General features: G+C 43.2%; 1 protein-coding gene across 1 annotated transcript in view; it reads right to left on the reverse strand.

Moving 5' to 3' along the window:
* st3gal3a (ST3 beta-galactoside alpha-2,3-sialyltransferase 3a) overlaps positions 1–25325 on the reverse strand; it is a 75087-nt gene extending 49762 nt beyond the window's left edge. Inside the window, exons 1-2 of the mRNA XM_039002014.1 lie at positions 25119–25325; positions 24525–24672 (exon numbers count right to left, since the gene is read on the reverse strand). Of these exons, the coding sequence (XP_038857942.1) occupies positions 24525–24642 (118 nt within the window). The 5' untranslated portion in view covers positions 24643–24672; positions 25119–25325. The remainder of the gene's footprint in view (positions 1–24524; positions 24673–25118) is intronic.

The raw sequence follows: 25325 nt of genomic DNA on the forward strand, positions 1-25325 counted from the left end.
CTGCTCTTACAAAGACATCATATCTCCTCACTGCAAGGTAGATTTTTGTCAACTATAGGGGTTTTGTATGTCACATTTGTATTTCCTCTGGCAAGGTCATTTATAAGGTTGAATGATCCACATTGTCACTTTTCATTATGAAATTAAAACGACTGATTCTCAAAGGACAGTGAATAATTCACAGATTAAAAGTGAAGTTTTACATACAAGAGAAACACTGGATGACATTGTACTTTTCCAGCCATTATTTTCCTATAACAATAACACATGTAAATATAAGATAATTGTCTTTGTAAGATATGCTGTATTTCCGTAGGTGAACATGCTGTAGAAGCTTGAATGATAGTTCAGTGTTGGGAGGTGATATATTTCAATAAATGAAATGTATAGATTGAATAGTACAGTGACCACTATTATCATCTGATAAGACAGGTATACTATTTACAGCAGTTGTCATCAATTCTAGATGAAGGTGTTTGTTCACGAAGTGTAAGAACACCTGAAAGTGAGTACTATGAAAAAGCCAGGCTGTTTTAAAATGCAGATGAGTTCCTAAGATCTACAAAACCTCCCAACATGGATTCCTGCTTTATTAACCTGAATCTATACTACCTGAATGAAATAATCGTCCCACGGAGAAAAAAATATCCAGGTCTGTCTATGAAACACAAGAGTTAAGTTACGCCTTAAGGTTGTAAGTATTCAGTTAGATCACGCTGGACAAGCGTCAATCCAAGGGATTACCAAATCAAATCAAATCCATTTTTATTCGTCACATACACAGTTTACAGCAGGTACAAAAAGGTGCAGCAAAACGCTTGTGTGCTAGGTCCCTCAACATTACAGTACCATAGAATTGGTCCGCCCATCACAGAACATTGACTTGAATGAGAATGTCTGTTCCAGTAATTCTATGGGGAATACAGTGCGAAAACAGGTGGTTGATTGAGTAGTGTTAGTCATAGGGTTTGATATAAACAACAAGCCATATTAACCACTGCCCTCATCATTTCCACTTACACTACCAACACCCTCTCTCACAAGACCACATCCATCTCCTGTTCTGTTGCTACTAGGCAGCTAGGCTAGGCAGCTAGGCTAGGCAGCAGCTAGGCTAGGCAGCTAGGCTCTACCACCACCAACATCATCATTTCCACTTACACTACCAACACCCTCTCTCACAAGACCACATCCATCTCCTGTTCTGTTGCTACTAGGCAGCTAGGCTAGGCAGCTAGGCTAGGCAGCAGCTAGGCTAGGCAGCTAGGCTAGGCAGCAGCTAGGCTAGGCAGCTAGGCTAGGCAGCAGCTAGGCTAAGCAGCTAGGCTAGGCAGCTAGGCTCTACCACCACCAACATCATCATTCACTGTCAGCCTAACTGGGTTAAAACTCCAACTGGGTAAAGTGTTGCTAGTAAGTAGGACCACATTGCAAATCATGAGATAAAGCAACAACCCTGAATAAAAATAAACTTGTTACAGCTGTGAAAGAGCTTAGATCAACACGACACTGAGAGTGTTTGTTGTTCAGACTAGGAGAAACAGATGACACAATGATTAAAAGGAGAAGTAATTCTATCAAGTTTACACAGTTGAAAGGCTTGGTTTGAGGGTTTGGTTTGCACATCATTGGACATTCAGGAGACCAAACAAGTGAATAATACACATTCAGCCTAGTCCAAACAACTTTTCTTACTATGGCAATGCCACTACCTAGTTAACAAAAAACATACCACAGTAGGGCATAGTTTTCATAACAAAAGAACCATACCATAGTTAGACTACAGTTTTCATAACAAAAGAACCATACCATAGTTAGACTACAGTTTTCATAACAAAAGAACCATACCATAGTTAGACTACAGTTTTCATAACAAAAGAACCATACCATAGTTAGACTACAGTTTTCATAACAAAAGAACCATACCATAGTTAGACTACAGTTTCCATAACAAATGTAAAATCTTCTTGTTTTAAAGATGTTGGTTCTGGCTACATGGCCGTATGTACGGGTAAACAAAAAATCTCCCAAGATAGGCTAGAACAGAGACCTAGCCGTCTAACTTTCTGAGTCACGATCAATTTCATTATAATCAATTCAACTTAATTTCAATTTAAGGGACTTTATTTGCATGGGAAACATGTTTACATTGCGTGAAATAGATAATAAACAAAAGTGAAATAAACAATAAAAAATGTACAGTAAACATTACACTCAAATGTCATATTATGTCTATATACATATTATGTCTATATACAGTGCTGTAATGATGTGCAAATAGTACAAAAAGGAAAATAAATATAGGTTGTATTTACAATAGTGCTTGTTCTACACTGGTTGCCCTTTTCTTGTGGCAACAGGTCACAAATCTTGCTGCTGTGATGGCACACTGGTATTTCACCCAACAGATATGGGAGTTGATCAAAATGGGATTTGTTTTCAAATTCTTTGTGGGTCTGTGTAATCTGAGGGGAATATGTGCCTCTAATAGGTCATACATTGGGCAGGAAGTTAGGAAGTGCAGCTCAGTTACCACCTCATTCTGTGGGCAGTGTGCACATAGCCTGTCTTCTCTTGGGAGCCATGTCTGCCTTTGGCGGCCTTTCTCAATAGCAAGGCTATGATCACTGAGTCTGTACATAGTCACAGCTTTCCTTAATTTTGGGTCAGTCAGTGGTCAAGTATTCTGCCACTGTGTACTCTCTGTTTAGTCCCAAATAGCATTCCAGTTTGCTCTGTTTTTTGGTAAATTGTTTCCAATGTGTCAAGTTATTATATTTTTGTTTTCTCATAATTTGTTTGGGTCTAATTGTGTTGCTATCCTGGGGCTCTGTGGGGTCTGTTTGTGTTTGTGCACAGAGCCCCAGGACCAGCTTGCTTAGGGGGCTCTTCTCCAGGTTAATTTCTCTGTAGGTGATGGCTTTGTTATGGAAGGTTTTGGAATCGCTTCCTTTTAGGTAGTTGTAGAATTTACCGGCTCTTTTATGGATTTTGATAATTAGCGGGTATCAGCCTAATTCTGCTCTGCATGCATTATTTGGTGTTTTGCAGAATTCTGCATGCTGTAATGTCTGCGTCCAACTCACACTTCCAAACACTTAGATCCCTGGAACACAGCCCACTTTCCAGCGCACTCTCCAGATCCCAATCACCGGAATTCGAATCACCTGTTCACACACCTGCATATCATCACCCCACACTATTTAGTTCAGTTCCTTGCACCCCATTACTGTGAGATATTGTTTGTTTTTGAGACACACTTTTTCGGAGCGCTGTTTTTTCCTGTCCATGATAGGTTTTGCCTGCCTCACTCACAACGCCTTTTGCCTATTCCCTGCCTGTACTGTTGCCATTTGTGGACCTACCGTGTATGACCTAATGCCTGCCCCTGGACCCAGCTACCTGCCTACTCCTAAGGTTCCTTTTATTAAAAACCTGCTGCGCTCTGTGCTTGAAACCAGCTCTCTGTCTCCCTCGTGTTCATTACACATAATGAGTCTCAATTTGTTTGTCCCATTTTGTGAATTTTTGGTTGGTGAGCGGACCCCAGACCTCACAACCATAAAGGTCAATGGGTTCTATAACTGATTCAAGTATTTTTAGCCAGATTCTAATTGGTATGTTGAATTTTATGTTCCTTTCGATGGCATAGAATGCCCTTCTTGACTTGTCTCGCAGATCGTTCACAGCTTTTTGGAAGTTACCTGTGGCGCTGATGTTTAGGCCGAGGTATGTTTAGTTTTTTGTGGGCTCTAGGGCAACTAGATGGAATTTGGATTTGTGGTCCTGGCAACTGGACCTTTTTTGGAACACCATTATTTTTTTTCTTACTGAGATTTCCTGTCAGGGCCCAGGTCTGACAATCTGTGCAGAATATCTAGGTGCTGCTGTAGGCCCTCCTTGGTTGGGGACAGAAGCACCATATCAGCAAACAGTAGACATTTGACTTCAGATTCTAGTAGGGTGAGGCCAGGTGCTGCAGACTGTTCTAGTGCCCTTGCCAATTTGTTGATAGATATGTAGAAGAGGGTGGGGCTTAAGCTGCATCCCTGTCTCACCCCCTGGCCCTGTGGAAACAAATGTGTTTTTTGTCAGTTTTATGTTTTCCCCCAACACCCCTCTCCATCAATTTGTATAGCAGACCCTCATGCCAAATTGAGTCGAAAGCTTTTTTGAAGTCAACAAAGCATGGGAAGACTTCATCTTTGTTTTGGCTTGTTCGTTTGTCAATTAGGGTGTGCAGGGTGAATACGTGGTCTGTCATATGGTAATTTGGTAAAAAGCCAATTTGGCATTTGCTCAGGTACATTGTTTTCGCTGAGAAAATGTATGGGTCCGCTGTTAATGATAATGCAGAGGATTTTTCCAAGGTTGCTGTTGACCCATATCCCCGGTAGTTATTGGGGTCAAATATGTCTCCACTTCCGTGGATTGGGGTGATCACTCCTTGGTTCTAAATATCGGGGAAGAGCTGAGGATGATGTTAAAGAGTTTGGATATAAGTATAAGTATAGACAATTGGAATTTGTGGTCTGTATATTTTAAAATTTAATTTTGGATACCATCAACCCCACAGGCCTTTTTGGGTTGTTGTGTTTGTATTTTTTTCCTGTAGTTCATGCAATGTAATTGGAGAATCCAGCGGGTTCTGGTAGTCTTTGGTTGATTCTAAGATTTGCATTTGATCATGTATATGTTTTTGCTGTTTGTTCTTTGTTATGGAGCCAAACAGATTGGAGAAGTGGTTTATCCATACATTTTAATTTTGGATAGATAACTCTTCATTTGTTGTTTAGATTTTTCCAATTTTCACAGAAGTGTTTAGATTCTATTGATTTAACTTGTTTGGGATAGGGGGCAGCATTTTCACTTTTGGATGAATAGCGTGCCCAGAGTGAACTGCCTCCTACTCAGTCCCAGATGCTAATATATGCATATTATTATTAGTATTGTATAGAAAACACTCAGAAGTTTCTAAAACTGTTTGAATGATGTCTGTGAGTAAAACAGAACTCATATGGCGGGCAAAAACCTGAGAAAAAATCCAAACAGGAAGTGGGAAATCTGAGGTTTGTAGTTTTTGAACTCACCCCTATCGAATACACAGTGGGCTATGGGTTAATTTTCACTTCTTAAGGCTTCCACTAGATGTCAACCATCTTCAGAACGTTGTTTCATGCTTCTCATGTGAAGGGGGGCCGGATGGGAGCTGTTTGACTAAGGGGTCTGCCTACAGCCTCGTTCTCAGTCACACGCTTTCACTTGAGCGTTAGCTCTCATTCCATTGCTTTTCTACAGACAATGGAATTCTCCGGTTGGAACATTATTGAACTTTTATGATAAAAACATCCTAAAGATTGATTCTATACCTAGTTTGACAAGTTTCTTCGACCTGTAATATAACTTTTTGAACGTTTCGTCCAAATGGACCAGATCGCGCTTTTGGATTTGTTTACCAAACGCCCTAACAAAAGAAGCTATTGGACATAAATGATGGACATTATCGAACAAAACAAGCATTTATTGTGGAACTGCGATTCCTGGGAGTGCATTCTGATGAAGATCATCAAAGGTAAGTGAATATTTATAATGCTATTTATGAATAATGTTGACTACCCAACATGGCGGATATTTCTCTGGCTGGTTTGGGCTCTGAGCGCCGTTCTCAGATTATGCTTTTTCCGTAAAGTTTTTTTGAAATCTGACACAGCGGTTGCATTAAGGAGAAGTGTATCTAAAGTTCCATGCATAACACTTGAATTTTCATCAACATGTATAATGAGTATTTCTGTGAATTCATGTGGCTCTCTGCAAAATCATAGCATGTTTTTGAACTACTGAACATAACACACCAATGTAAAATTAGATTTTTGGATATAAATATGCACTTTATCGAACAAAACATACATGTATTGTGTAACATGAAGTCCTATGAGTGTCATCTGATGAAGATCATCAAAGGTTAGTGATTAATTTTATCTCTATTTGTGCTTTTTGTGACCCCTCTCTTTGGCGGGAAAAATGGCTGGGTTTTTCTGTGACTTGGTGGTGACCTAAATTAATCGTTTGTGGAGCTTTCGCTGTAAAGCCTTTTTGAAATCAAACACTGTGGCTGGATTAACGAGAATGTTATCTTTAAAATGGTGCCTAATACTTGTATGTTTGAAAAATTTGATTTATGAGATTTCTGTTGATTTGTATTTGGCGCCCTGCTATTTCATTGGCTGTTGGCGAGGTGTTCCGCTAGCGGAACGGGGTACATCACTAGGGCCAAGATCCCTGCCATCCAGGACCTCTATACCAGGTGGTATCAGAGGAACACCCTAAAAATTGTCAAAGACTCCAGCCACCCTAGTCATAGACTGATCTCTCTGCTAACGCACGGCAAGCGGTACCGGAGCGCCAAGTCTAGGTCCAAGAGGCTTCTAAACAGCTTCTACCCCAAAGCCATAAGACTCCTGAACACCTAATCAAATGGCTAACCAGACTATTTGCATTGCCCACCCCCCCTTTTACACCACTGCTATTCTCTGTTGTTATCTCTGCATAGTCACTTTAATAAGACTACCCACATGTACACTACCGTTCAAAGGTTTGGGGTCACTTAGAAATGTCCTTGTTTTTGAGAGAAAAGCACATTTTTTGTCCATTTAAAATAACATCAAATTGATCAGAAATATAGTGTAGACATTGTTAATGTTGTAAATGTCTATTGTAGCTGGAAATGGGAGATTTATGGAATATCTACATAGGCGTACAGTGGCCCATTATCAGCAACCATCATTCCTGTGTTCCAATGGCACGTTGTGTTAGCTAATCCAAGATTATCATTTTAAAAGGCTAATTGATCATTAGAAAACCCTTTTGCAATTCTGTTAGCACAGCTGAAAACAGTTGTGCTGATTAAAGAAGCAATAAAACTGGCCTTCTTTAGACTAGTTGAGTATCTGGAGCATCAGCATTTGTGAGTTCGATTACAGGCTCAACATGGCCAGAAACAAAGATTTTCTTCTGAAACTCGTCAGTCTATTCTTGTTCTGAGAAATGAAGGTTATTCCATGGGAGAAATTGCCAAGAAACTGAAGATCTCGTATAACGCTGTGTACTACTCCCTTCACAAAACAGCGCAAACTAGCTCTAACCAGAATAGAAAGAGGAGTGGGAGGCCCCGGTGCACAACTGAGCAAGAGGACAAGTACTTTAGAGTGTCTAGTTCGAGCAACAGATGCCTCACAATTCCTCAACTGGCAGCTTCATTAAATAGTACCCGCAAAACACCAGTCTCAACGTCAACAGTGAAGAGGCGACTCCGGGATGCTGGCAGGCAAGCTCAGGGTCAGGCAGAGTGGTCAGGCAGGTGGGCTCGGAGTCAGGACAGGCAAGGGTCAAATCCCAGGAGGGCGAGAAAAGAGAAACTGGAAAAAGCAGGAAATGAGACACAAAACGCTGGTTGGCTTGAACAAACAAGACGAGCTGGCATAGACAGAAAACACAGGTATAAATACCCAGAGGATAAGTGGGGAAGATGGGCGACACCTGGAGGGGGTGGAGACAAGCACAAGTGAAACAGAAACTAGGGACGCCACTTGGCGTTCCACCTGGGTGGATACCTGGTTGACTGGGGTGCCGACGGTGAAAGTCGGCGATGAGGGCCGGGTCCAAGATGTCTTTAGCGGGAACCCAGCACCTCTCCTCCGGGCCATAACCCTCCCACTCAACCAGGTACTGGAAACCCCTGCTCTGTGGTTGAACCCTCAGGAGGCGTCTCACCGTGTACGCTGGCAGGCCATCGATGACACGGAGGGAGGGATGGGCCTAGAAACAAGACAGGGGCAGTCAGACATGGTTTTGACTCTAGACACAGAAAAAGTAGGAAAAATACGGAGGGTACTGGGCAACAGAGGACGAACAGCAGAGGGGCTAATGATCTTGGAGCTGGGGGGGAAAAGTCTCGGCTTCCAGGGGTGTAGCCGCGGCACTATAGTGGTGTGCCAGCGCCTCAGGCTTGACCTTCTTGGATACCGGTCGGTGCTGTGGAAACGAAGTGGCCCGGGCCTTACTGAACCCCTCCAGGAGGTCCTGGTACTCCGCGGAGCTGGCGGAGAGGTCCGGGGCAATTTCCAAGCCTCCAGGAAGACATCCCGGGCAGGTAGAGCTGACTTCAGGAAATGAGTGTGGCAGGACGTGCTCCAGCCCACGATGGCACCAGTAGCCCAGTCAATGGAGGGATTGTGTCGTTGGAGCCAAGAAAATCCCAATACCACGGGAATTTGTGGAGACTCAACCAGCAGGAATTGAATCGTCTTGTTGTGGTTCCCCGACACTCATAGGTTGATGGGGGTGGTCTGGTGGTTGACCCGGCCTATAGAGCGCCCATCCAATGCTCAAACACCCATGGGAATGGAGAGGGGTTGAGTGGGGATGCCCAGCTCGGATGCCAGGGTAACGTCCATGAGACTCACATCGGCCCCCGAATCGATGAGTACCTGGAGACTTGGACTGGTCGCCCCACAGCAGGGTGACATGGAGAGGGGGTGAGTAAGAGGACAAGACCAATTATCTTTAAGACTCACCAGTGTACTCACTCCAACGAATGAGCTAGGTCTCTTGAAGGGACAAGTAGACACAAAATGCTCATCAGTACTGCAATACAGACAACTCTGGGTCTCAAGTCTGCGTACGCGTTCTGCTGGAGACAGCCTAGCCCTGCCGAGTTGCATCGGCTTGGGAAGAGGAGTGACGGCGCTGCTACCAGCCGGGTTACAGAGGGGCTGGGAGGTTACCGTCGTGGTAGGCTGCCTAGTAGGCAACCCACGGAATTGCTCCCGCAATGCGTCCAAGGCTAGGTCATGACGTTCGGCCACGGCCTGGAACCCTTCCATCAGACCGCGAAGAAACTCCTCGTGCCTACCAATGGTGGCTCGTTGGTCTGCTGGGTCAGTCATGGCTAGTTCATACTATCAGGTATCATGGTAAGACCCAAGTGCAGCCTGTGTGAAGTAACAATGTTTAATATAACAACAGGGGCAGGCAAAAGACAGGTCAAGGCAGGCAGGGGTCGATAATCAAGAGTAGGAGCAAAGGTACAGGACAGCAGGCAGGCTCAGGATCAGGCAGAGTGATCAGGCAGGTGGGCTCGGAGTCAAGACAGGCAAGGGTCAAAACCAGGAGGGCGAGAAAAGAGAAACTGGAAAACGCAGGAGCTGAGACACAAAACGCTGATTGGCTTGAACAAACAAGACGAACTGGCACAGACAGACAGAAAACACAGGTATAAATACCCAGAGGATAAGTGGGGAAGATGGGCGACACCTGGAGGGGGTGGAGACAAGCACAAGGACAGGTGAAACAGATCAGGGCGTGACAGTTTTTGCATTCTTTATCAAACCATTTGTCATTGTTATTCATTTTCTTAGGTTGTCTGCTTGAAATCTTTAGATTTGATATAGAAGCTGAGAGGTGAAATATACTGTTTAGGTTTTCTACTGCCAAGTTTACACCTTCATTATTCCATTGAAACCTTTTGTCCAGGAAATTGTCTAAAAGGGATTGAATTTGTTGTTGCCTAAATGTTTTTTGGTAGGTTTCCACACTATTTTCCTTCCATTTATAGCATTTCTTAATATTATTCAGTTCCTTTGGCTTTGATGCCTCATGATTGAGCATAGCCCTGTTCAAGTAGAGTGTGATTTTGCTGTGATCTGATAGGGGTGTTAGTGGACTGACTGTGAATGTTCTAAGAGACTCTGGGTTGAGGTCAGTGATAAAGTAGTCTACAGTACTACTGCCAAGAGATGAGCTATATGTGTACCTACCATAGGAGTCCCCTCGAAGCCCACCATTGACTATGTACATACCCAGCGTCCAACAAAGCTGCAGGAGTTGTGACCCGTTTTTGTTGGTTATGTTGTCATAGTTGTGTCTAGGGTGGAATATGGGGGAGGGAATGCTGTCACCTCCAGGTAGGTGTTTGTCCCCCTGTGTGCTGAGGGTGTCAGATTCTTGTACAGTTCTGGCATTTAGGTAGCCACAGACTAGTACATGTCCCTGGGCCTGAAAATTGTTGATCTCCGCCTCTAGGATGGAGAAGCTGTCATCGTTAAAGTATGGGGATTCTATTGGGAGGATTATAGGTAACACACAAGGACATTTTACATGAGGACATTTTTCTCTGTTGAGATAATTTCCTCATTCATTTCTAGCAAGACGTAAAATGTTCCTGTTTTTTAATAGAGCAGACCTAACCTACTCTATACCAAATTAGCATACCTCCTGAGTCTCTTCGCTGTTTCACACCTGGTAGTTTGGTGGATGGGACTACCAGCTCTCTGTAACCTAGAGGGGAACCAGCGGGTCCGTCTCCTTTATACCAGGTTTCTTATAGGACATATAAAATTTGATTTGATTTGGATGACAATGTCTGTATTTCCAATTTCTTTGATGAAGTCTGGATTCCTGCTCTTTAAGCCAAAGGCAGATGACCTCAGACCTTGTATATTCCAGGATGAGATAGTAAAAGCTTTGTGTTCCATAGTGTCTAGTGTTGCTTTTGGGTGGTTTAGGCCTGGACCATCACAGTAGGTGTGAGCAGAGCATGTTGAGCATCTGATACATACCTCTTAGGTCACAGGTAGGGCTTGGGCGGGTGTAATAGTGGGGGTTGGGCCTGTTGCTCTGCTCACGGCCTGGGCATATGTCCTGCTGTCATGTTGAGGTCCTTGCCACAGGGGCGGGGGGCATGAGGTGGGAAGAAGGGGCATAGGTCTCATATGGGGGGGCCTATATAGGGTGTGGCCAGGGTTTGCTTGGGGTGGTCTTAGCTGGTAGGGGTGTGGCTGGTGATGCTGTGGTCTGGGTGTAGGTCCTCTTGGCGTGGGTTCTCTCGGTGCAGGTCCTTCGAGAGGGGGTCTTGCTGGTCTGAGAGGGGGTCTCGGTGGTCTGGGTGGGGTGTCCGTTGCTCTTTTGCTCCTGTGAGGTGCTGGGGCTACGTTTGAGGGTGACGTCCTTCAGGGTCCTGACAAAAGTTGGGATTGCTGCCTTGTAGAGGTGGACCTGGTCGACAAGATTTTTCCAAGTCCAGGGTGGAGTGGTGGGCCAGGTAGACATTAGGTTTTGAGGCACAGTTTCGCGAAATGCTTGCATTCACCCACTGTATGCAGAATGAAAGTCTGTTCGTGGTAGCAGGGTGGAGAAGAAGCTTTTTCAATCACTCCCTTGAGTGCTGTTGCCATCCTTTCCTGCTGGGCTCTTAATAATGATGTTGCTGGGGGACCCTAGTCTGTCCTCTGACAACAGCTCCAGGGCTTGCCTAGTGTTTATCTCTGACGCGCAACCATTATACATTGGGGCCAAGAATCCACTCAAGACTTAGAAGCCTAAATTACGTTTAGTTGATTTAGAACCTCACATAACATGATGACCTGGCAGTGATTGTGGCCTGGCTTGGAATGTGGCCTAGTAGTGGGTTGTAGAACAAGCTGCTAGAACAAAATAGGGGTTGGCGTACATGTACCGTAAAATCAGGAGAGTGATTGTGAGGTTGTCGAGTAGCTCTCACAAGATCTGTTGTTTGAGGATGTTGGGCTACAGCTGGGTTAGCCTGCTCAACTTTGTTTCTTTGGCTTGTCTGCCAAAAAGCTTAAAGACTCGGAGAAAGGTTAAATGCACTCATCTCTAAACATTTACTTAGTTTTTACATAATGGTCTATTTTCAAATCAAGTCTGGACTCAGGTTGGCTAAGAACAGGCAGCTGTCCAGAATTACGCTCGGCTCCGCCATCCCTTTAATGAAACACAATCTTCATCTGTGAAGATCAGTGAACAAACATCTCTCCCAAATTGCTAGCAAATGCTGATGTGCCTGAGGTACAAGAATCATTTTCTGCTTTGAAATGTGTATTTTCACAGAACTTTAGTGCTAGTTGACAGACTGAGAGGAGAGGGAAAATAGAATGAAAGAGAAGAGTATTGTTGTGCTTGTTTCTCATGAGTAAGACATTTAGCCTAAACATGTAACTTTAAAAACAATCATAGAGGTATAGGGCGTCTTTAAAAATTCAACTCAACAAAACAGTTCATGTATTAATGCTCTATACCTGTGTAGTAACGCTGTACTACTTACTGTATGTTGTTAGCCTATTCCTGTAATTGCATAGGAATAAAGTTGAACCGTTGTTTTATTACACAGAAAAGCTCAGGCTGGAATAATATTATTTAACGGTATAATCATTATTTGAAAATGAGCCTTGCCAAAAACAACATTTAGGTTGAGGTAAAGACATGACCAGGGCCCTGGTCAAAAGTAGTGCAATATATAGGGAATACGGTGCCATTTGGGACGCACACACAGTCAGTTTGTGTTTCCTGAGCCAGGTGAAGCATTGACAGGTTTGTGTACAGTAACCCCCAGAATGTTTTCACTGGAAAATGTGACGGTACAAATGAACGATAGGTGAAAGACAGCAAAGAGGAAACATTGCCCTGTACCACCAACAGTACCAACTAGAAACTTTACAATAAAGACACCCAGGTTATGTTCAGTGGAGCACACCAAAGCAAAATATTTTCCAACAGCTTTTTAACCCTGAGACAAATGTCATTGAATGCTTCAGTGAATCAAGTTGAATCTGTTTGAAGCTAGATATAGTGTCTGCAGAAAGTATTCACACCCCTTGACTTTTTCCTAATTTTATTGTGTTACAGACTAAATTTAAATTTGATCAAATGTTATATTTTGTGTCACTGGCATACACATAATACCTCAATGTCAAAGTGAAATTAGGATTTTAGACATTTTTACAAATTAATTAAAAATGAAAATCTGAAATGTCTTGAGTCAATAAGTATTCAACCCCTTTGTTATGGCAAGACTACATAAGAGTAAGGAGTAAAAATGGAGTAAAAATGTGCTGAACACGTCACATAATACGTTGCATTGACTCTGTGTGCAATAATACTGCCTTTTTACATGATTTTCGAATGACTACCCATCTCTGTACCCCACACATCCAATTATTTGTTAGGTCCCTTAGTCGAGCAGTGAATTTCAAACACAGATTCAACCACAAAGACCAGGAAGGCTTACCAATGCCTTGCAAAGAAGGGCACCTATTGGTAGAGGGGTAAAAAAAAAAAAAAACAGACATTGAATATCCCTTTGAGCATGGTGAAGTTATTAATTACACTTTGGCTGATGTATCAATACACCCAGTCACTACAAAGATACAGGCATCCTTTCTTAACTCAGTTGCCGGACAGGAAGAAAACCACTCAGGGATTTCACCATGAGGCCAATGGGGAATTTAAAACAGTTGCAGAGTTCAATGGCTGTTATAAGAAAAAACTGAGGATGGATCAACAACATTGTAGTTACTCCACAATACTAACCTAAATGACAGAGTGAAAAGAAGGAAGCCTATACAGAATAAAAATATTCCAAAACATGCACCCTATTTGCAATAAGGCACTAAAGTCAAACAAAAACAAAAATGTGGCAAATACATTCACTTTATGTCCTGAATACAAAGCATTATGTTTGGGGCATATCCAACACAAGACATCACTGAGAACCACTTCATATTTCAAGCATGGGGGTGGCTGCATCATGTTATGGGTATCCTTGTCAAAGGCAAGGACTAAGGAGTTTCCTTTAGGATAAAAATAAACAGAATAGAGCTAAGCACAGGCAAAATCCTTGAGGAAAACCTGGTTCAGTCTGCTTTCCAACCGACACTGGAAGATAAATTCACCTTTCAGCAGGACAATAACCTAAAACACAAGGCCCAAATATATACTTATCAAGATTATCCTGAGTGGCCTAGTTACAGTTTTGATTTAAATCGGCTTGAAAATCAATTGCAAGACTTGAAAATGACTGTCTAGAAATGATCAACAACCAACATCACAGAGCTTGAATATTTTTTTAAAGAATATTGTGCAAATTATGTACAATCCAGGTGTGCAAAGCATGTATTGACTCTGGGGGTGAATACTTCTGTAATCAAGATACTGTATATTACTGAAAGCGCAAACTGAAAGCGTGAACCACCGCATTTAACCATGGCAAGGTGACTGGGAATATGGTCGAATACAAACAGTGCAGTTATTCCCTCCGTAAGGCAATCAAACAGACAAAGCGTCAGTATAGAGACAAAGTGGAGTCGCAATTCAACGGCTCATACACGAGACGTATGTGGCAGGGTCTACAGACAATCACGGATTACAAAAGGAAAACCAGCCACGTCACGGACACCGACGTCTTGCTCCCGGACAAGCTAAATATCTTCTTCGCCCGCTTTGAGGTTAATACAGTGCCACCAACGCAGCCTGCTCCCAAGGTCTGTGGACTCTCGTTCTCCGTGGCCGACGTGAGTAGGACATTTAAGCGCGTTAACCTTCCCAAGGCTGCCGGCCCAGACGACATCCCGAGCCGCGTCCTCAGAGCATGCGCAGACCAGCTGGCTGGAGTGTTTACGGACAATCTCTCCCTATCCCAGTCTGCTGTCCCCACTTGCTTCAAGATGTCCACCATTGTTTCTGTACCCAAGAAAGCAAAGGTAACTGAAGTAAATGACTATCGCCCCGTAGCACTGACTTATGTCATCATGAAGTGCTTTGAGAGGCTAGTTAAGGATCATGTCACCTCCACCTTACCTGACACCCTAGACCCACTTCAATTTGCTTAGATCCCAATAGATCCACAGACGATGCAATCGCCATCACACTGTACACTGCCCTATCTTATCTGGACAAGCGGAATACCTACGTCAGAATGCTGTTCATTGACTCTAGCTCAGTTTTCAACCCCATAGTACCCTCCAAGCTCATCATTAAGCTCGAAGCCCTGGGTCTGAACCCCGCCCTGTGCAACTGGGTCCTGGACTTCCTTGATGGGCCATTCCCAGGTGGTGAAGGTAGGAAACAACACCTCCGCTTTGCTGAATCTCAACACAGGGGCCCCACAAGTGTGTGTGCTCAGCCCCCTCCTGTACTCCCTGTTCACCCATGACTGGGTGGCTACGCATGCCTACAAGTCATCAAGTTTGCAGATGACACAATAGTAGTAAGCCTGATTACCAACAATGACGAGACAGTCTACAGGGAGGAGGTGAGGGCCCTGGCGGAGTGGTGCCAGGAAAATAACCTCTCCCTCAACGTCAACAAAACAAAGGAGCTGATCGTGGACTTCAGTAAACAGTGGAGAGAAGCACGGCGAAGGTGAAAAGCTTCAAGTTCCTCGGCATACACATCACTAACAATCTGAAATGGTCTACCCACACAGACAGTGTGGTGACGAAGGCCATCAGACTGTTAAATAGCCATCACTAGGCAGCTTCCACCCAGTTACTCAATCCTGCACCTCAGAGGCTGCTGCCGTATATTCGTAGACATGGAATCACTGGCCACTTTAATAATGTTTACATACTGTATACTATTCTACTGTATTTTAGTCAATGCCACTCCGATATTGCTGGTCCTAATATTTATATATTTCTTAATTCTATTCTTTTACTTTTAGATTGGTGTGTATTGTTGTGAATTGTTAGATATTACTGCACTGTTGGAGCTAGGAACACAAGAATATCGCTACACCCGCAATAACGTCTGCTAAATATGTGTATGTGACCAATACAATTTGATTTGATTAGTGTTTTATTTTTCATATATTTCTTACAAGTGTTCAAATTTTTCTTTCACTTTCACATTATAGAGTATTTTGTGTAGATCGTTGACAAAAAATGACAATTAAATCCATTTTAATCCCACCTTGTAACACAACAAAATTTGAAAAAACTCAGGGGTGTGAATACTTTCTGAAAGCACAGTAGCTAATGCTTTACTCCAAAATCACTTGTGTTTATGCTTTGAAAGAGTAGGGTGGACACAATATTGCATGACAAATCTAAGTTATTTAAGCTTTCCATCACAAATAAAATACACAAAATAATGTGTAGACTTGATAGAAAGAAGGAGAGGCACCAGTTCTACTCATCACTAGCTATGTTTCCATTACCTTGTCCAGTGATTTTTGGTCGAAATTTAGAAAGTTCGCATAGAAGATAGATGCGACAGTTGCCCGCTGCGGTGCATTTCCATTCAACTGTCTTGTGTCGACAAAAACACCTGGACGTAATGACATCACACCTAAAAAATAACTAGTGCTAAATAGCAACGAATTGGTTGAAGTGTTTCCATTATCCACTTAAGATAATGGATACAACAAAATCCAAGATGGCGTAGCAGTCAGACGTCTTTGTCTTTGTCATGTCGTGTCCCTTGTATATATCTTTTAATATATTTTTCTTTGCATATCTTTTTAAAATATTTTCCTAAACCTCAACTTCTAAATACTCTCCTGCAACCCGCCTCACCCAATGTGGCGTGGATCTGTTTTTTTTCCTAAAGTATTTCTATTTACTTCAGATCTGGAATCCCTCAACTGAAGCTAGCCAGCTAACTACCTACCAGCTATCAGTCAGGAAACCACTGCTAGCGGTCATCAGCTAACCTTTAGCTCGGAAAGCTCTCGCCAGTTCGTACAACGTGACTCAAACCAGAGAATAATGGACCTATTTTTTTCTCTCCATATCCACAGATTCCTACCGCAAACTCTGAACATTTTCATCTGGATCTTCGCAACTAGCTAACCGCAATCCCGGGTGACTACTCCTGGCTGGCGTTTCCATCCCGGAGCAAGCACCAATTAGCCTGAAGCTAGCCTGGCTAGGGTTCCTGGGCTACCACCGAAGCCCACTCCTGGGCTACAATATCCGGACCCCTTCTACTGCCGGTACGGGGCACGGAACCCCGCCGATTCTCTACGACTGGAATACCGACATAATCTGCCCGAGGATTCCAACAAGGCCTATTCTGCTAACCGCGGCCTGCTAGCTACCTAGAGCTACTTGGAACCCTACTAATCCACGACTGGTCTATCGACGTCACCGCACGAAGAGGCAAAAACAGACATACCTCCATCGCGACGTCCCCCAAAGGCCCTTCTGCTAACTTGCTAGCCCCGGTCTACTAACTGCTAGCTTGCTATCCCCGGTCTGCTAACTGCTAGCTTGCGTGCCCCAGTCTGCTAACTGCTAGGTTGCTTGCCCCAGTCTGCTAACTGCTTGCTTGCTAACCTGGTCTGCTAACAGCTAGCTTGCTAGCCCTGGTCTACTAACTGCTAGCTTGTTAGCCCCGGCCTACTAACTGCTAGCTTGTTAGCACCGGCCTGCTAACTGTCTGAATCGCCGTGTCCCCAGCCAGCCCAACCACTCACTGGACCCATATGTTCACTTGGCTACGCATGCCTCTCTCTAATATCAATATGCCTCGTCCATTACTGTCCTGGTTAGTGATTACTGTCTTATTTCACAGTAGAGCCTCTAGCCCTGCTCAATATGCCTTAACCAACCATGCTGTTCCACCTCCTACATATGCGATGACATCACCTGGTTTAAACGTCTCTAGAGACTAGAGGTCGACCAATTATGATTTTTCAACGCCGATACCGATACCGATTATTGGAGGACCAAAAAAAGCCGCTACCGATTAATCGGCCGATTTAAAAAATATATATTTGTAATAATGACAATTACAACAATACTGAATGAACACTTATTTTAACTTAATATAATACATCAATAAAATCAATTTAGCCTCAAATAAATAATGAAACATGTTCAATTTGGTTTAAATAATGCAAAAACAAAGTGTTGGAGAAGAAAGTAAAAGTGCAATATGTGCCATGTAAAAAAGCTAACGTTTAAGTTCCTTGCTCAGAACATGAGAACATATGAAAGCTGGTGGTTCCTTTTAACATGAGTCTTCAATATTCCCAGGTAAGAAGTTTTAGGTTGTAGTTGTTATAGGAATTATAGGATTATAGTATAGCTTCCATCCCTCTCCTCGCCCCTACCTGGGCTCTTACCAGGAACAGATCGACAACAGCCACCGTCGAAGCAGCGTTACCCATGCAGAGCAAGGGGAACAACCACTCCAAGTCTCAGAGCGAGTGACGTTTGAAACGCTATTAGCGCGCACCCCGCTAACTAGCTAGCCATTTCACATCGGTTACACCAGCCTGATCTCGGGAGTTGATAGGCTTGAAGTCATAAACAGCTCAATGCTTGAAGCACAGCAAAGTGCTGTTTGAATAAATGCTTACGAGCCTGCTGGTGCCTACCACCGCTCAGTCAGACTGCTCTATCAAATCATAGACTTAATTATAACATAATAACACACAGAAATACGAGCCTTAGGTCATTAATATGGTAGAATCCGGAAACTATCATCGCGAAAACAAGACGTTTATTCTTTCAGTGAAATACGGAACCGTTCCGTATTTTATCTAACGGGTGGCATCCCTAAGTCTAAATATTCCTGTTACATTGCACAACCTTCAATGTTATGTCATAATTACGTAAAATTCTGGCAAATTAGGCAGCCCAAACTGTTGCATATACACTGACTCTGCGTGCAGTGAACGCAAGAGAAGTGACACAATTTCACCTGGTTAATATTGCCTGCTATTTCTTTTAGCTAAATATATATATATATAACCTGGATTTCTTTTAGCTAAATATGCAGGTTTAAAAATATATACATCTGTGTATTGATTTTAAGAAATGCATTGATGTTTATGGTTAGGTACAGTCGTGCAACGATTGTGCTTTTTTCGCAAATGCGCTTTTGTTAAATCATCCCCCGTTTGTGTTACGCCCTGGCCTTAGTTATCTTTGTTTTCTTTATTGTTTTAGTTAGGTCAGGGTGTGACATGGGTGAAGTATGTGTTTTGTATTGTCTAGGTTTTTTTTGTATGTTTATGGGGCAGTGTTTAGTCTAGGTGTATGTATGTCTATGGTTGCCTAGATTGGTTCTCAATTAGAGACAGCTGTCTATCGTTGTCTCTGATTGGGAGCCATATTTAGGCAACCATAGTCATTAGGTAGTTTGTGGGTGATTGTCTATGTCTATGTTGCATGTTAGCACTTAGTTTGTATAGCTTCACGTTTGTCGGTTTATTGTTTTGATTAGTTTGTATAGTGTTCGTTTCGTTTTCGTCTTCGTCTGATAATAAAGAAGATGTATTCATTTCACGCTGCGCCTTGGTCCTCTTCTCTTCCACGTTACGACGATCGTGACAGTTTGGCGAAGTTGGCTGTCTTTGTTAGGAAGAAATAGTCTTCACAGTTCACAATGAGTCATGTTAGCAGGCAATATTAACTAAATATGCAGGTTTAAAAATATATACTTGTGTATTGATTTTAAGAAAGGCATTGTGTTTATGGTTAGGTACACATTGGAGCAACGACAGTCCTTTTTCGCGAATACGCACCGCATCGATTATATGCAACGCAGGACACGCTAGATAAACTAGTAATATCATCAACCATGTGTAGTTAACTAGTGATTATGATTGATTGATTGTTTTTTATAAGATAAGTTTAATGCTAGCTAGCAACTTACCTTGGCTTCTTACTGCATTCCTCGTGGAGTGCAATGTAATCAGGTGGTTAGAGCGTTGGACTAGTTAACTGTAAGGTTGCAAGATTGAATCCCCGAGCTGACAAGGTAAAAATCTGTCATTCTGCCCCTGAACAAGGCAGTTAACCCACCGTTCCTAGGCCGTCATTGAAAATAAGAATGTGTTCTTAACTGACTTGCCTAGTTAAATAAAGGATAAATGCAGGTGTAAAAAAATTATAATATATATTTTTTAAATCGTCCAAATCGGTGTCCAAAAATACCGATTTCCGATTGTTATGAAAACTTGAAATCGGCCCTAATTAATCGGGCCGTTCCGATTAATCGGTCGACCTCTACTAGAGACTATAACTCTCTCATCATTACTCAATGCCTAGGTTTACATCCAATGTACTCACATCCTACCTTACCTTTGTCTGTACACTATGCCTTGAATCTATGCTATTGTTCCCAGAAACCTGCTCCTTTTACTCTCTGTTCCGAACATGCTAGATGGCCAGTTCGTATAGCCTTTAGCCTTTAGCCGTACCCTTATCCTACTCCTCCTCTGTTCCTCTGGTGATGTAGAGGTTAATCCAGGTCCTGCAGTGCCTAGCTCCACTCCCACTCCCCAGGTGCTCTCATTTGTTGACTTCTGTAACCGTAAAAGCCTTGGTTTCATGCATGTTAACATTAGAAGCCTACTCCCTAAGTTTGTTTTACTCACTGCTTTAGCACACTCTGCCAACCCAGATGTCTTAGCCGTGTCTGAATCCTGGCTTAGGAAAACCACCAAAAACCCTGAAATCTCCATCCCTAACTATAACATTTCCCGCCAAGATAGAACTGCCAAAGGGGGCGGTGTTGCAATCTACTGCAAAGATAGCCTGCAGAGTTCTGTCTTACTATCCAGGTCTGTACCCAAACAATTCGAGCTTCTACTTTTAAAAATTCACCTTTCCAGAAACAAGTCTCACACTGTTGCCGCTTGCTATAGACCACCCTCTGCACCCAGCTGTGCCCTCGACACCATATGTGAATTGATTGCCCCCCATCTATATTCTGAGCTCGTGCTGCTAGGTGACCTAAATTGGGACATGCTTAACACCCCGGCAATCCTACAATCTAAGCTTGATGCCCTCAATCTCACACAAATTATCAATGAACCCACCAGGTACAACCCCAAATCCGTAAACATGGGAACCCTCATAGATATCATCCTAACTAACTCGCCCTCCAAATACACCTCTGCTGTTTTCAATCAAGATCTCAGCTATCACCGCCTCATTGCCTGCATCCGTCAAGGGTCTGCGACCAAACGACCACCCCTCATCACTGTCAAACAATCCCTAAAACACTTCTGCGAGCAGGCCTTTCTAATCGACCTGCCTGGGGTATCCTGGAATGACATTGACCTCATCCCATCAGTAGAGGATGCCTGGCTATTCTTTAAAAGTGCCTTCCTCACCATCTTACATAAGCATGCCCCGTTCAAAAAATGTAGAACTAGGAATAGTAGTCCTTGGTTCTCTCCAGACCTGTCTGCCCTTGACCAGCACAAAAACATCCTGTGCCGTTCTGCATTAGCATCGAATAGCCCCCGTGATATGCAACTTTTCAGGGAAGTTAGGAACAAATATACACAGGCAGTTAGGAAAGCTAAGGCTAGCTTTTTCAAACATAAATTTGCATCCTGTAGTACAAACTCAAAAGTTCTGGGACACTGTAAAGTCCATGGAGAATAAGAGCACCTCCTCCCAGCTGCCCACTGCTCTGAGGCTAGGAAACACTGTTACCACCGATAAATCCACTATAATTGAGAATTTCAATAAGCAGTTCTCTATGGCTGGCCATGCTTTCCACCTGGCTACCCCTACCCCGGTCAACTGCCCTGCACCCTCCACAGCAACCCGCCAAAGCCCCCACCATTTCTACTTCACCCAAATCCAGATAGCTGATGTTCTGAAAGAGCTGCAAAATCTGGACCCCTACAAATCAGCCGGGCTAGACAATCTGGACCCTCTCTTTCTAAAATTATCTGCCGAAATTATTGCAACCCCTATTACTAGCCTGTTCAACCTCTCTTTCGTATCGTCTGAGATTCCCAAAGATTGAAAAGCTGCTGCTCTTCAAAGGGGGAAACACTCTAGACCCAAACTGCTCCAGACCTATATCTATCCTACCCTGTCTTTCCAAGGTCTTCGAAAGCCAAGTTAACAAACAGATTACCGACCATTTCAAATCCCACCGTACCTTCTCCGCTATGCAATCTGGTTTCAGAGCTGGTCATGGGTGCAGCTCAGCCACGCTCAAGGTCCTAAACAACATCATAACCCCATCGATAAGAGACATTACTGTGCAGCCGTATTCATCGACCTGGCCAAGGCTTTCGACTCTGTCAATCACCACATTCTTATTGGCAGACTCGACAGCCTTGGTTTCTCAAATGATTGCCTCGCCTGGTTTACCAACTACTTTTCTGATAGAGTTCAGTGTGTCAAATCGGAGGGCCTGTTGTCCGGACCTCTGGCAGTCTCTATGGGGGTGCCACAGGGTTCAATTCTCGGGCCGACTCTCTTCTCTGTATACATCAATGATGTCGCTCTTGCTGCTGGTGATTCTCTGATCCACCTCTACGCAGACGACACCATTCTGTATACTTCTGGCCCCTCTTTGGACACTGTGTTAACTAACCTCCAGACGAGCTTCAATGCCATACAACTCTCCTTCCGTGGCCTCCAACTGCTCTTAAATGCAAGTAAAACGAAATGCATGCTATTCAATCAATCACTGCCCGCACCCGCTCGCCCGTCCAGCATCACTACTCTGGACGGTTCTGACTTAGAAAACGTGGAAAACAACAAATACCTAGGTGTCTGGTTAGACTGTAAACTCTCCTTCCAGACTCACATTAAGCATCTCCAATCCAAAATGAAATCTAGAATCGGCTTCCTATATCGCAAGAAAGCATCCTTCACTCATGCTGCCAAACATACCCTCGTAAAACTGACCATCCTACGGATCCTCGACTTCGGCGATGTCATCTATAAAATAGCCTCCAACACTCTACTCAACAAATTGGATGCAGTCTATCACAGTGCCATCCGTTTTGTCACCAAAACCCCATACACTACCCACCACTGAGACCTGTACGCTCTCGTTGGTTGGCCCTCGCTTCATACTCGTCGCCAAACCCACTGGCTACAGATTATCTACAAGTCTCTGCTAGGTAAAGCGCCGCCTTATCTCAGCTCACTGGTCACCATAGCACCACCCACTCGTAGCACGCGCTCCAGCAGGTATATCTCACTGGTCACCCCCAAAGCCAATTCCTCCTTTGGTCGCCTTTCCTTCCAGTTCTCTGCTGCCAATGACTGGAACTAACTGCAAAAATCTCTGAAGCTGGAGTCTCATATCTCCCTCACTAGCTTTAAGCACCAGCTGTCAGAGCAGCTCACAGATCACTGCACCTGTGCATAGCCCATCTGTAAACAGCCCATCTATCTACCTCATCCCCATACTGTATTTATATATTTTTCTTGCTCCTTTGCACCCCAGTATCTCTACTTGCACATTCATCTTCTGCACATCTACCATTCCAGTGTTTAATTGCTATATTGTAATTACTTCGCCACCATGGCCTATTTATTGCCTTAACTCCCTTGTCTTACCTCATTTGCACTCACTGTATATAGACTTTTTTGTTTTCTTTTTTTCTACTGTATTGTTGACTGTATGTTTTGTTTATTCCATGTGTAACTCTGTGTTGTTGTATGTGTCGAATTGCTATGCTTTATCTTGGCCAGGTCGCAGTTGCAAATGAGAACTTGTTCTCAACTAGCCTACCTGGCTAAATAAAGGTGAAATAAAATAAAGATAAATTAGGCAAATTGCGCATTAATAAATTGCCAACCCCCCTTAGAGAGGTTGGGTTAAATGTGGAAGACACATTTCGGTTGAATGCATTCAGTTGTGCAACTGACTAGGTATTCCTTTTCCCACCTATTTGTTTCATGGGTCAATGGTAACCTGCCTAGTGTCTACTTAGCATAACTACATGGTGTGATAAAACATGTCAGTTCATTGCTAATGACTGTAAACACACAGCCTTTGGAGATTCAAAGCATTCTGGGAACAACAAACACAACTGAAAAGGACAGAGTGTACAGAGTATAGTCACATCAAATCAATTCTTGATTAGCATAATGTAAAGTCATTCAGAAAAATACAGTTTTGCAACTCCAAGTAGCCTACGTGGCCCTCTTGTCCGGTTTCTGGTTTCAATCCATATGTGGTCACCACTGCAATCTAAATTGGCTACACACTCAGCATAAATCTGTGATGCAGCCTATTTACATATTAATATGCCTAATATACATCTTCCAGAGTCCCAAAATACATAGCCTGTCTCTTAGCGCCCCCATCTGGTAAGAAGCAGTATGTGCTTAACAACAACCTGCATTTACATGGGTGGAGAGGCAAAGTTTGGTCAATTATAATCATTATCACATTAGAAGAGAAAAGGAAATCTAGAAATACGTGGATAAAAATAAGAGTTACCTCCCTTTGGACTCTGTTTAATGGCCACTGGACTATTTACATTGACCCCCCATTTGTTTTGTACACTGCTGCTACTCGCTGTTTATTATCTATGCATAGTCACTCCACCCCTACCTACATGTACAAATTACCTCGACTAACCTGTACCCCCGCACATTGACTCGGTACCGGTAGCCCCTGTATATAGCCTCGTTATTGTTATTAAATTGTGTTACTTTTTATTATTTTTGACTTTAGTTTATTTGGTAAATATTTTCTTAACTCTTCTTGACCTGCATTGTTGGTTAAGGGCTTGTAAGTAAGCATTTCACGGTAAGGTCTACACATGTTGTATTCGGCGCATGTGATAAATAAAGTTTGATTTGATTTGTTCCCTTCATTTTGACTCTGTGCTCTCACAGGCTCACGTAATACAATCACCTGTTAAACCAGGCTGATTGGACATGGGTATTAAGTTGCTACTGTACTTAGGACTTGTTATACCGTAGTTGCTTTACAGTACTTACGTGATTTCTGTCCCCAGCCCCTCAGGTGCAGTCTCCCAGAGGAGTAGTAAAGGAAGCCCAGGACAAGCATGGGACAGAGCACCAGGAGCAGGTGACGGGTTGGTTTCATGATTCTCATCACCTCCTACTGTACATGGTACCATACACACTGTTGAAGAAGGGGACTGATGGTTCATCAGAGATGGGATAAATTCCATTTCAATAAAGAAAATTGACTTCCAATGTACTTTGTATACAATAGTAGAAATACTAGAACATAACATAATATATGAGAATAGAAGAGAATAGAATAGCAGGTGGTTTAGTTCTTTAGCATAGAAATTCCACCAGACCCCCCTGCCTGGCACCACCCGTGTATCATGGTAGCCAGCTAGATGGCTGTCATGTAGCTAGCTAGCTGTGTTGCTAGCTAGCAAGCTGATAGCATTATGGTGAGCCGAATCACGACACAAGTCAGCTATTTAGTGCACAGGTTTGTCGATACTGTTAACAAATAGGTCATTTACATTTGATCACATTCTGCTAGGCAATGAAGCATGGCAGGTTACATGAGATAAGATAGCTAACGTTAGCTAGCTGGTTAGCTGTCCTTACCGTTAACGTTTACTTTGATGATTCGTTTTGATGATTCGTGTCCCCGAAGACTTAAGAGCCCGCACACGTAGCTAGTTAAAATACATCTTCCATTTTTCTATTTCCAAGCTAATTATCCATCTACCACCTGTCAATTCAAAATGTTTATCCAGCTGCGAGTGGATGCAGAGCTCGCGAAAAGGCAATAGTTGTCACTGTACAGCAGCA

The sequence above is a fragment of the Salvelinus namaycush genome, chromosome 10 (assembly GCF_016432855.1).
Source record: "Salvelinus namaycush isolate Seneca chromosome 10, SaNama_1.0, whole genome shotgun sequence".
Taxonomy (NCBI): domain Eukaryota; kingdom Metazoa; phylum Chordata; class Actinopteri; order Salmoniformes; family Salmonidae; genus Salvelinus; species Salvelinus namaycush.